Raw genomic sequence first — 13257 nt, 5'->3', positions numbered from 1 at the left:
AATATGGAAAAAGAGAGCTTACAAGCCCAAGAGCCGACGTCAAGAACACAAAGCTATGAATTACAAAAAGCCCCAAACTTGCCTCCATCTGGAGGCCTAGAAGATAAAGGTCAGTGCTCCCAAATTAAATCTTTAAAAGAAAATGGAAAAAATAGACTGGGCAACTTGTCATCTGGAGGCCTAGAAGACAAAGGTCGGTGCCCCCAAATTATATCTTTAAAAGAAAATGGAAAAAATAGACTGGGCAACCCCGTACAAGTCAGCCTTAGTACACTCCGGGCCAGTCGTGTGGCCTCCCCAAATAGTTACCAAACTGACGATTTTACTGAAGCAGAGGACTCCGACACGATCATCTTCGCCCCCAGATATAAGTCGCGAGGTCGGATAGACATCCTAAATAGGGGGAACATACTACGCCTTTTACAAGCAATTCCATCTTTAACAACGATTCACAGCTCCGACCTATTGTCTGTCGAATTTATTCAAAATTACAACTTAACAAACTTGGAAGCTTCGAAAACAACATGGAAAACATCGGAGATAGCATCTAGAATCGGTAAAGAAACTACAACATTTTAAAACTGGGGAATAGTATTAACAACAGTTCCCAAACCACAATACCCAACCCCATTCTTAGTTTTAGACAGCCCACGCCGTACAACGACATCAATTCTAAGGGGCGCAAGAAGTTGCACTCCAATCGTCAACCAGTTCGCCTCAAAGAATTCCCTGGCCAAGAACGGAAGACGAGGCTTACAACGGACCATTCTGCTAACAAATTCAAATTCAAACTGACAAAAGATACCGCTTACATTGCTCCCTTACAAGGGTCCTCATGAAATTAAAATAAGTATCTGGAACATTAATGGTTTAAATTCTAAGCAAAGCGACCCGGAATTCCTGAGCTACCTCAAAATGTTTGACCTTATTTTACTTCAGGAAACCTGGGTGGATACACCCTTTGACCTCCCGGGATATATCTCATGTTTCAAACCTGCAATAAAAAATACCAGATTTGGACGTCGCTCGGGTGGTCTACTCCTCTTCTCTTCTATATTGAAATTCGGCAAGATGCTCCCGTTAACAACGCAAATCACTTCTCCAAGTTGCATGCAAGCCGTAGCAATCAAAATGTCCCTTGACCAGAAAATCCAAAAGGTAATACTGATAAACGTTTACCTTCATCCGAAAAATAAAGTACAATCATCAAAGGAAGTGGTCAAAGAAATATCAAGAATAATGGAAGAGGAAAATACTGACAAAATCATCGTAGGAGGAGACTTTAACATGCACCTCTTAGGGACAACGCAGGAAGACGACCTTTGCCTTGACCTGTCTGGTATTTGGGGTGTCCCAAACCAAGGCCTCCCATTGGCAAACAAATCTACAAAGAGCTCAACTCGAACATCTAAATCTGAGGGCAATTAATGGCCGCTTCAAAGAAGACAACCCCCCAGTACCAACGTTTCATTCGTTTAACGCATCAACGACAATTGACTTTACCTTCACTACAATAGCTATGTTTAATAAAATCGTATCATTTCGAATAGGCAATAGTACTTTTAGCGACCATATGCCGCAAGAGATGGTACTTCATTCCACAGCAATATTACACCAGGAGGCCGATACATCTATTGTCCCAGTGGGAACAATAAACCTTCACCGCATTAGGTGCAATTCAACAAACATAGAAACCGTAGTTGTACAGGCTAAAGATGCGCTGAAGGAAGCACAAGACAACTTAGTTCACCCATTGGAAATATGGGAGACTTTCATTGTCTCACTTAGAAAAAGATTTCCAGTAAATAAAAGTTCAAAAAAGCATTTAAATGTTCCCCCAAACTTGAAAAATACCAGTCCCGACTCGAAGAAACTGAAAACAACAATAAATCATACACTAAGACAACTACGGAGACGACCCGAAAACCAAAACCTGCGCCAGTCGCTACGTGAAACTAAAGCCCTCTTAAAAAAGAGAAGATGGCTAAGAAACACAACAAACAACAACTATTTCTGGGCCAAATTGACTTACGATGCCAAACAAAAAAACAGTGCTAAATTTTGGTAATCAATTATAAACTGCAGCAACCGCATCATTGCGGAATTAACTCCAACATCTCAGAAGAAGCCTGGGCAAACTTTCTTTCCAACCACTTCAATAATAATGAAGAACAAATAAGTCACTCTAAACATCATACTTCTGGGAGTAGCATCGAGATTAAAAATCAACTAGTCCTTCCCAGTGAGTATCCATCTGACAACCATAAAAGAATAGTTCCAGACCAAGACAAAGAGCACTCCATAGAACCCATAGCAGATCTGTCCATAAACGGAGAGAATACGGTCCAAATTACCAACCTGATAAAGACCCAAATAGCAAAAGGCAGACCATCAGGCGCCCCGGGTCCTAACGGCATACCATCAATGCTGTTTAAAAGTGACCCGGACTTCTGGAGTAAGGCCTTGGAGCCCATCTTCCAACATGCAGCTACAAACTTTACAATCCCAGACTCATGGAAAGGCTCAATTATAAGCCCAATTTAAAAGCAAGGGGCTAGGGCAGAACCAAAAAATTATCGTTTAATAACCCTGATTGACACAGAGGCTAAATACTTTGCAGGGCTCCTTTTAAAAGAAATATCTACCTGGGCTGAAGAAAATAAGATAATACCCTTGACCCAAACTGGCTTCCGGAAAAGGCAAGGAACTATAACAAATATAATGGCACTGACCCTGCTCATGGACGCTGCTAAACAGGGAAAATACCCACTTTTTCTATGTTTTATAGACTTTACGGCAGCCTTCGATCATGTCGACCGCACCAAACTATGGCAAAAACTGGACAGTTGGGGAATTCCTTCTAACCTACTTTCCCAACTAAGGAACCTGCATACTAATACATGGGTTAGGATAAAGCTAACAAACGGCGGCAAAATATCGAGAAAAATTCCCACCTCAAAAGGACTTAAAGAAGGATGCGTTTTAGCGCCTATGCTATTTAATCTATTTCTTGCAGACCTACCAGATCTACTGAGCAGCAGCACAGGCCACGTACCAAAACTAGGGAATGTTCCCCTATCTTGTCTATTATACGCGGACGACCTGATTTTGATAAGCAGGACCCCCGTTGGCCTACAACACCTACTGAATGTCACTCCAAAATTTTCGCAAGATAGCGCACTAAAAATAAATTACAACAAAAAAAAAACCATGGCGGTTAAATACCACAAGAGGGGGGTAACAACATATCTAACAATTAAACCCCTAAAGAAGCTCCTACCGGACTTGTCATTTGACCCCTTGCTTAGGATCTTGCAAGCAAAATTCCAGCCAACCATATACTATGGGAGCGAAGCGCTGAAGGGAAAAGATGCCGTAACTCTTGACAATATAATATCTAAGGCATATCGCGCAATTTTTCATCTCCCTAGAACGGCCTCCCCCGCTGAAATTCGATTAGAATTCGGACTTCAAAAACAGTCCTTAGAACGTATGGGAGCTTACGTGAAATGCTTGCACAAAATTAAGAACGATGACAAGGGAACCCTGAACGAGCTACTCTGGTTAGAACTCTCCCTCCCAAGAAATTCCCCGGCAAATGCATACCTTCAGGAAGCAATTACACAGCTGGGGTTAACAGAACTATGGAAAGTTCAGGGTAACCACCAAATTTTTAAAAAAACAGTCACAAAGGTAACTCGTACCCTATCCGCACTAGAGGATAAAAGAACTCTAGCTAAAAGATCACATGGCTGGATGGTCTTACATACTTATAATAAACTTGTACCCCAGCCCTAGCTGAAAGTGGGTTTAAAAATTACTATAAAGGAAAAATTCCTCGGACTAAGACTGGGGGCAGGCCCTTTCAACCAATTCTTGCCTAAGTGGGATAGAAAGGATGAAAACGTCCAATGCCGGCTATGTAGTAGCGGCACAGAAGATGCAATCCATATTATATGCATTTGTAATAAGCTAAAAGACATCAGGAGTACCCTTTTAAAACCTGCCTTCAAACAACATGGTGTCAGATCATGCAGACAAGCATTAATGTTGTGCTTTAACCCCGACTGGGTACAGTTAAATAGTAGGTTAATTAAATTTCTTGACATTACCGCAAAGAGACTAAAAAACCCGGATTGAGTCGTTGAAAGGTTAAATTCTATATGAATTCCAGTTCAAAATACCTTCAGCTACAATCACACAAAAAAAAAAATTGTAAAATCTGTGTTAATAATTTTATGATAGTGACAAATAAGTTTTAATTGTATATAGTGATTTTATCATGTTATGAGAGGAATTTTATTTCTGTATATGTAAAGGTTTTAATTAATCGTGCATAAAAAAAAAAATTGTCAAATTGCCTTGGCTCCTAGAGTAATGCTCTTTTGGAGACTTCAGGTGAGCATTTGGGGAAGGCGGCTTAATATGCACATCCTTGTCTATGACCGTAAAATATAATACATATTGTAAACATGCCCCTTAGCCACAAATGTATTTTGGAGTAAATTCTAAATATATATGTTCCAGGAACATACACATATGCAGTCTCAAAATATACGTAAAATATCTGTATTTTGAATGGAAATTTCTTTCACGAAAAAATAAAATGTTAGGTCTGTACATCGCTTGACTGTTTTTAGATGTCATTGTATTGTTTCAGATTATTATTTCTGCTTGAAAATCATATCTTGCACATGAAGGGAAAGAGAAAAACCGTCAAGAAAGTGAAACATGAATACATATTTTTTTTGTCGGGTTAACATGAATGGAAATATTCTACTCACCTATCTTTGCTGGTGGTACAGGGGGCTTCACGGATGTATCCTTTTTGGGAATTGAGATATTTTGAACCACTGTAAAAAGAAAGTAAGCATGCCTATTGGAGATATTCACAAATTCGTAAAAGGTTGCACACATTAGAATTATATTTATTTACACTGTCATTTATATCACGGCCAAATATTATAACAAGCAACTTGATTGAGGAATGACACCTATACGTTTCAGCTATAGACGTGAGAAGAAAGATGCTGGAATATTGACGCAAATGGTATACACACCACACATGGACATGTGACAAAAGACAAAATCATTTGGACAAAAATCAAGATGTGACAAACAAATGATGGTACATGCCTACTTAGAGCATTTGTATTACTGCTTCTACCAAGAAAAGTACATCCAACAACGAAAGGCCACATCGTCAGTTCTTGGAGGGGCTCAAAGTAGGCACTTGCAAGATTCTCAGCGCCAAAGACAACTCTCCAAGAAGACAACTTTCCAAGACACCACTAGCTCTCTGGGAGTATCAGACAAAACACATCAGTTAACTAATTTCACAACGGGTGGTTCCAAAATCTCAAAGGTAGCAGAAAAGCCTTGACTGGAAGTACATTTGGCGTTCAATCTTGCTACTGCCAACACCCTTCTAACAGAGAACACAGTATCTCAGGGAAACAATAAGACAGGGAATCAATTCTCTTACCCAGGCCTAAGATTGGAGTGACACCAAGTGATGGATGAAGGCTCATCTGGTCAACTCAGGCAGGGATTGTTACATTGTGGCACAAAAAGAGCCACACTCTGTAGCCAATTTTCTTTCATGCAGATTCTAGAATATGTAGGCTACAAACGTGAATGGATGAGATGTGCTCCAAATTGGCTTCTTAGCATATCAGCACTGTGGGTGTTGCTACCTGCACCCTGGATCTTTTAACACCTGCCTGGTTACATAGGCTTTCACTACCAAATCATTGCTATGTATAAACACCACCTACCCTGTCACGTGCCCCTGTAATGTGCCCCGCAAAGGAACAAGGTAGCATCTGATGTGCTGCCTGATCTCAGTGGCTGTGTGAGCTCTGAACCATGTTTGTGGGCATCTTCTTTGTGCCTAGCAGTAGGACTGACTTTAACACTGGTGGTGACCATTGCTACAATCGTTTTTGGTGCCCTACCCCTATGACCTCCTTCCTACACTACCACGCTCCAATAGTGTCCCTCATCTCCCCATAGCCCTTCTCTCACATGCATTTTATTTGCTTTATATTCTACTCATACCACTGTGGGGGTGTCAGAGCAGTTTACATCACACATACCTTATAGAGGGACAATAGGCCCACCTCTCACATGCATTTCATTTGTTTAATAGCGTTACTCATACCAGTGTGGAGTGTCAGAGCACTTTACATCAAACACACATTATAGAAAGACAATTAAACATTAGTGTGTAAATTAGTCTATAGTAAATGAAAAATAAAACAATGAGCATTAGAAGTTGTAGCAATAATATGTCATCCATATCAGAAGGCAGTATATTTTAGTAGTGTTTGGTCTGGAGAAGCATAAACTCTTGATTTAAAATGTGCCTCAGTGGTTGTGATTGACTTTACTAATAAGAATGTATTTCTACCCAAACAAACCATTTAAGCAACCACAAGGCAACCCCGTCTACCTACTACCCCACCAGTGGGAGTGAGTGGCCATTTCGTATGCTAATAATGAGCACAAGCTTTTCCTTAAATGTAGGGATGAATGATCGCATGCTAATAATGAGCACAAGCTTTTCCTTAAATGCAGGGATGACGCACCGCAGTTCGTAGATCGTTACCTGGGTTTATATGTAACATTGTGCGACATCTGAACGCTTTCACTGGGCGCGCTTTGACCATTGTGCATGTATATATTTCTTAATCACGTGACGATGTAGCTTTCAAGCTCATGGTATTTGTCACACGAGACGATACGATCTTTGAGTCTCTCCTGTTTTTAATATTCTCCTTTCACCAGTTTGCCCATGGTCAATTTACCTCGTGGAACTACTGATCTCGCATGAGCACCATTACACCATTGAGGATATTGTTGTCTCCCGAACCATGCGAGATGAATTACTTCAACCAGTTGTGATTTCATTATATTCTATTGCAGGTCTCTTCTATCCAGGTCTTTCACATTCCCTGGATCTTCAATTTACAACGCTGGTGATATAAATATATTTTTCTGCACCGGCCTTGTAGTAGTGTTAGAGTTTTGGAGCACATACTCTTTAGACATTGGTCCTGAAGAATTGCCGAGTGACCCGCTAGGGCCAGCAGGCAAGAAACATGTCGACCACGCACAACTACAAAACCCTGTGGATCATTGTAATTCCATACAGGGCCCACACGTTTTAATTAGGGTAGCACACCCCGTGAATACAATTAATTCCTTTAGGGAAGTGCTAAAACCTATTTTAAATCACCCTTCACACTCACTCACTACACAGACCACTCACCCTCATGCACCAAATGGCTGTCTCTTAAAAGATCTCCGGCAAAGAGCCCCTTTGCAGGAGCCCGTCGGGCATTGCAGCGCCGGCCCGACGAGGAGCACAGCCCAATGATGAAGCATGACACCTTGCTAGGTGTGTGAGGGCATTCAGTAAGAGACTTGCCTTCCCCACTCCCTGTGAGGAACTGCACATTCTGTTGCCTTTCAATGATAAAACGTACTCAAAGGCAAAAAAGAATATTGGTGCCAACGGATTTGGATCCTAAATATAAACTGCAGAATTTAGTGGGGCATTAACATCGTAGATAGAATATAAATATAGAAAGGTAAGTATGTATAGATTTTCTACGACTAATTCCAATTCTATGTACCTTGACGACGTAATATATATATTCAACACACATAGATGTGGAGTTAAGAATAGTAAATCCATAATTTCCTATATGCACTTACCTTTCGATATTTTGTCCTCAATACTTTGTTTACAATATTAGTCTTTCACAATATTCTTGTACTCTATATTCCGGAGCACAATTGTGCCAAATACCTTGCACCTGAAGCCAATATCTTTCTGATGAGTAAGTTGCAACTTACAACTGCGCTACGTTTTCAGTACAATCTAAATATGAGACACACCAAGAAAGTGTTCCCCCACATGGAATTCCATTCCGATAAAGGGCAATTATTATCTCACTTCAAGATATTATTTCTTATGGACGCCTTATTTTGGCAATGAGAGCACGGAGTAGTCCCAAAGAGGGAGCAACCACTTCTGTGACTATCTGGGGCCTTATTACAGAATGCTGCACATTTTCCTTGATTGCACTGTGAGCACCTTTCAAAAGGTCAGCCCGGCGCAAACAAGGAGAGAGAACACTATTAGACTGATGGCAAAGCCCCCAGGGCAGTGCAAACGTGTGCGACCCTGGGGGCAGCGCATTCAAGTGAAATATGGCGCGACTTTAAAGCAGCTGCTCTGTGTTTAATTGTGGTAGCGCTAACCCACCTGCACTTTTAAGAGGGGAGAGAGATTACCTTACAGGCGGGTACAGCGAGTCCCCCTTCACCCCTCCAGAGGGCTGCCATCAGGGGGGCGCACGGACAGTGTGCCACCTTTTTGTGATGAACACATCAGGTGCACCTCCTGATGGCTTCTTTGCGCCCACGTCTATAATATGGTGTGGGAGCATAGGCAAAAGAGGGAACACCCTCTGATGATAGCGTTGATGCTATATGTGCGCCAGCACTATCTGTGTTACAGAAGGGACTGCACAAGAGTCTTTGGCCCCTTCTGTAATACCAAAGTGCCCAGGGGCCCAAACTGCCTGTTGCTTCCCGAGGCCCTTTGTATAATAAGGCTCATGAAAGTACGGTCTTCAGACAAAGAGTAAAACATTGTTTGTGAACAAAGGTTCCTCTTCTGTTTATTCACCCCCCACCAATTACCAGCTGGGTGAAGGACAGGGGTTTCAGAAGCTGGAACATAGAACTTGTTATATATTTAGATCAGGTTTTAGTCAATAGAGGAGAATATCGGGGTGCCCTCTTGACAGTCTTATTGTCCTCTGGGTCCTTGGCAAAGTATCATAGAAAGGGTTTAACGCTGTTTTCCTGTAAAGTGATATGGTTTCTTCTCAAAATATTTTCTTTTCTCTGAAACTAAGGATTCTTTATGTTTAATAGAGCTCTGTAGTTTATTTAATTGACTTATATGCCTATAGGAATTTCATATATATCAAGTTAATAAGTTGCAGTTACAATTTTCGTAATGTTATTTTTTTCACTAAAACATTTCTTATCAAACCATATTTTTTCCCCTTGAGTTCCCTGGTGTGGATATTGTGGGGGCATGGAACTCTATTGTAAATTAACTTCCAAATCATAGCTCTAGTACACACATGGGAGTTATTTACTCAGGTTTTGCGCTGCAGGTCGCATGCCACAATATTACACAGAGCTTTATGTTGATTTACTTGCCTTAAAGAAGTAAAAATAAATCCCATAGTTGCTAAGAAGAGATAGCATCTTAACTTGTGACCACCAATCTACACACAGGTCTGATGGAGCCAACTCCACCCAGGTTAAAATAGTACAATGTCAGAATTGATCTGTGAGTACCATGGCCATCTGCTCAATGGTACCTATAAAGACAACTCTAAAGGCTGTTTTCTGTTCTGTGTGCTATTTGGTAAGAGATATTCCTCCCACAACTCACAAGAAACAAAAGTAAAGTCAATAGTTGTACAAACCTGGCAGGCCGCATGAGTTGATTTGGGCTGGGAGGTCCAATCTGGTTCTTTCATTAGTTCCTACACGCCCATAATTAAAAAAGATTTTCCCCGAGCTTTGCTTATGTGTGTGTGGTATGGGGATTACCAATGAGTATGTAAGGGGGAAGAAGGACTAGTCTATATGTTGAAACATTTCATTGACCCTAACCACATACTTACATTTAAGCCTCCAGATAAAATGATTGCGCATTATGATATCTGTTTTCCAAATGGGACAATACTGTATTCACCTTTAAAACATAAGGCAAGGAGATATGACATATGCCACATATGATTCTCCAGGCTCGGGTCTGTATTCCAATATCTTGTCCAGCTTTTGCAACACCCAGCCACTACGGTACTACGCTACTGTTTATGAAGGGGACTGCCAATATGGAATCCAAGGATACAGCTGAAGGTAGTCCCACCTTCTCCTACACAGCTACAGGCAAGCCTGTAAAATTAAGTTGCTTGTTCACCACAATATACATCGACAGGAGATCTTTCAGTACTGACCGCAGGATATATAAATACACAGCAAAAAATGAGGCCAGCACATAGTTTCCTCAGGAAGTAGCCTGTTTCTGATCCATCATGTTCCTCTTAGTTATGTCATCTGAAATCATCAGTGCCCTGTCTAAAAGATTCAGCAGATAGCTTCTGCATCATCAAATCCCTTTGAACTGTGTATGCACTGTCAGCATTGACTTCCTCTACCGGATACTTTCATGCAGTTTGACAGGATTAGCTTTTCTGAGTTAATCTATACCATGGAGATAACTGCCCAACATTCAAATATTCAGACAGCACTGCATCAGTCATTCTCTAGCACACCCCCTGAGATTATGGCATTTTTGATGACCCCTCTCACCCCATGCCTTCGTTTCTTCATGAACGGGGACTATCACTCTTGGGCAAAGAGGGGTGGGACAAGAACGATAAAAAAGAATTCCTGCAAGTGATTTTCACTCTGACGTACACCTTTCTCTTTGTGGCCTGTCAAACACAAAGAAAGGACAACAAATCGACTCTCTTTTGATTCTGAACAGAGGCCTGACTGGAGATGAAGGTACTAACCTCCGCTGTCCTGCACTAACTACCTCCTGACATATATTTAGAGATCTCTGAATGTCTGGCGGAAATATGTCTCCAGAGGAGTTGCCATCCATGCAGATCCTCTGGAGGCAGTGAAAATTTGCTGAGCAGCCGTGAATTTTCATGTGGCCAGTAGGAATTTTTTTTTGTTTTTTTCAAACCAACTCCTACAGTGGGTATTTTTGTAATTTTTCTGTTTGGGAGGCTTTTTCTGGTGGTCGTACACAGGAAAAAACAGTAAGTCAGACCGTCTGCTCGAAACAGGGTGAACCGTATGAGCTGCTTAGACTGATCGCCCAAACTCCCTATTGTTGTTGATCTATGGTTTCTGCCAATGAAGTCGATGGAGCACCACTGGTGGAAACATGATAGTCCGACCTATTCTAAATGAAGCGGGCAGTTGGTTAGTCTGGCAGAAAAAGCACTTTGTCATGTTTGCGGCAGAGAACAGTGTCTGCTAAACTCCAAAAAAGCCCTTAGTGTTACAGTCCCTCTATGGCTGCTGGCAATCCTCGAGAGTCACCCTCCACACGCTATGCCGGTCTTGGTTTTCCTTGCGGATGTCACATCGTTGGTGTCTTCTCTGATGCATTCTGATGTGCGACCATGCTTATGGACACCATCTGTTCATTAGGAATCCTTCCTTCCTTCTCCTGGGAGCTTCAGTCATATGGCCTACAAGGACCAATGCTGATGCCTAGGTGTGTACATGTGTGTTCCAGCAGCGCCCTGCTTTCCCAACCTGGGCTAGACAGCCTTGTCCACATCTATATTCTGGGAGCTCTGAATACCCTGCCTCAGTACAGCGCCCTACCTTCTTCCTCCGGGAAATCCAGCACATGGCAGAAAGCAAGGTATGCACAAAGATATACAAAAACACAGGTCATCAAATGGCTCCTCTCACTATTAAAGGTCACCAGGGCAGAAGGTGAGAGGAGAGAGAAAATAGATCAACTAATCCCTGGGACTGGTAAACAAGTCGAGCAAAAGTGAAAAAAACATAGGTAAAAAATACCAGACAGAGATTATCTCTGGAGTGAAGTCACTTCAACGTTCGAATGTGTGTGTTTTTCTGCGCTGTTCTTAAGTATATATTTGCATCTCAGAAATGTAGAGCGTGTAACTCACTTGAGGTTTTGATTTGTAGAAAGTTTAACTTTTAATTAACACAGTTAAGCTTAAAAATGTCTGTGATGCATAACGCCTAACAGATCACCAGGAATGCACATGTAACATGGTGTGAACATCCGTTAATATTGTACTGTTTTCTACTATAATGGTTGGCAGAAGTCTGGGGTTTAGCTGGGGCCCTCGTGTCCTACCCAGCTGTTGCGCATTACTTTTTTCCTTTATAAAAAAAGTAATTTGAAATTTTTGTGAGTTTCCAGTTTGAATTCTGTTGTATTTTCTCTTTGCATTACGTAGTTTTTCAATCACCATCAAAACAAATATATTCATTCCATACTTGACACTTTTCCTCATTCTAACTCTGAAAGTATTTTACACAAAACAATATCCGCTTCCCAAGTGACATTCTACAGTCTGGGCTTAGCTTTATTGTACATTTTCATTTGAGAAGTTGTTCGAACTGGTTCACAGTAAGCCGTTTCAAATATAATCCATCCATTCTTGCTATTGGTAGATACATATTACCGGGCTGGTTTTGTCAAATGTGAATGTTTAGAATTTACGCTGTAGTATTCTGTAGTATAATAAATGTATGGGCAAATCTGGGACTCGGAATATATAAAGATGTCTTGATAGTTTGGAAAGGGAAGGAGGTGGGACGAGTAGCTCTAGTTCTGACTTTGACCATACTTTGAGAGGTTATTTTAATGGTGCTGGTTCTTAACCCTGGTGGAAATTCGAACGAGCCAGTTATTTCTACTGGGTCCAACTTTGTCCACGTGGGACTTTAGACGTTCACTGTTGTTACTTTTGCTTCTGACCCTCAGGGGAATCCTTATTTGAAACAACAGCATTTTAGAGCTGAATCAGTGGGCCCCGGGGGAACAAGTGGAATCTTTATTCTTGCCACTTAAGCACTTTAGGCTTCACTGCTTGAGACGTCTTTTTGGTAGGCGCTCTAGCTCTTTTTTACATCACCGCCCATATAAGGACGACCATGGCGTGGACGCGCCGCAGAGGCAAGCCTGTCTGTGCCTGTCCACGCACGCCAGGGACCAGGACCCCGGACCCCTGCCTCTTCAAATCACAAAACCATCAGATCCGCACCCACTCAATTATGGAGCTTTCTGGTTACTGTGGACTGCGGCTGCCTATATGCCTTAGACCCTAACGCTCCAAACATAGCATGCAAGACCAGCGCTTCTCGTCTTCAGCCCGTCCCTAAATAGTTTAAACGTGCCTAAGAGCAGACAAGCTTACGCCTGTTGCTTATTAACTGCAGATCATTGGTCGGCCAGAAACTGATTCAGGAGAACAGGCCAGACATCCTGTTTGTGGTGGTTACCTGGCTACACGAGGGCTCTGAGCCTGATATAGTCTTACTTTACTTTTTTTCTTTATTCGGCTCATAAATACTAGCCATAAAAGCACATACAGATAAAAACATGTAAAAATATTGTTAAAACAAAGTAATAATACAATGACAAATTAACAT

The 13257-nt window shown here is 41.5% G+C and overlaps 1 protein-coding gene across 1 annotated transcript in view; it reads right to left on the bottom strand.

Annotated features, from left to right (window-relative positions):
• The window catches only part of ABI3BP (ABI family member 3 binding protein), a 1978933-nt gene that overhangs the window by 938702 nt on the left and 1026974 nt on the right, over positions 1 to 13257 (bottom strand). The window contains exon 8 of the mRNA XM_085622401.1: positions 4785 to 4853. Coding sequence (XP_085478527.1) covers positions 4785 to 4853 — 69 coding nt within the window. The remainder of the gene's footprint in view (positions 1 to 4784; positions 4854 to 13257) is intronic.

This window comes from Triturus cristatus, chromosome 8, assembly GCF_964204655.1.
Source record: "Triturus cristatus chromosome 8, aTriCri1.1, whole genome shotgun sequence".
Lineage (NCBI taxonomy): Eukaryota > Metazoa > Chordata > Amphibia > Caudata > Salamandridae > Triturus > Triturus cristatus.
Note: the sequence above shows the minus strand (reverse complement) of the source record. Positions and strands in the feature narration are given on the sequence as shown.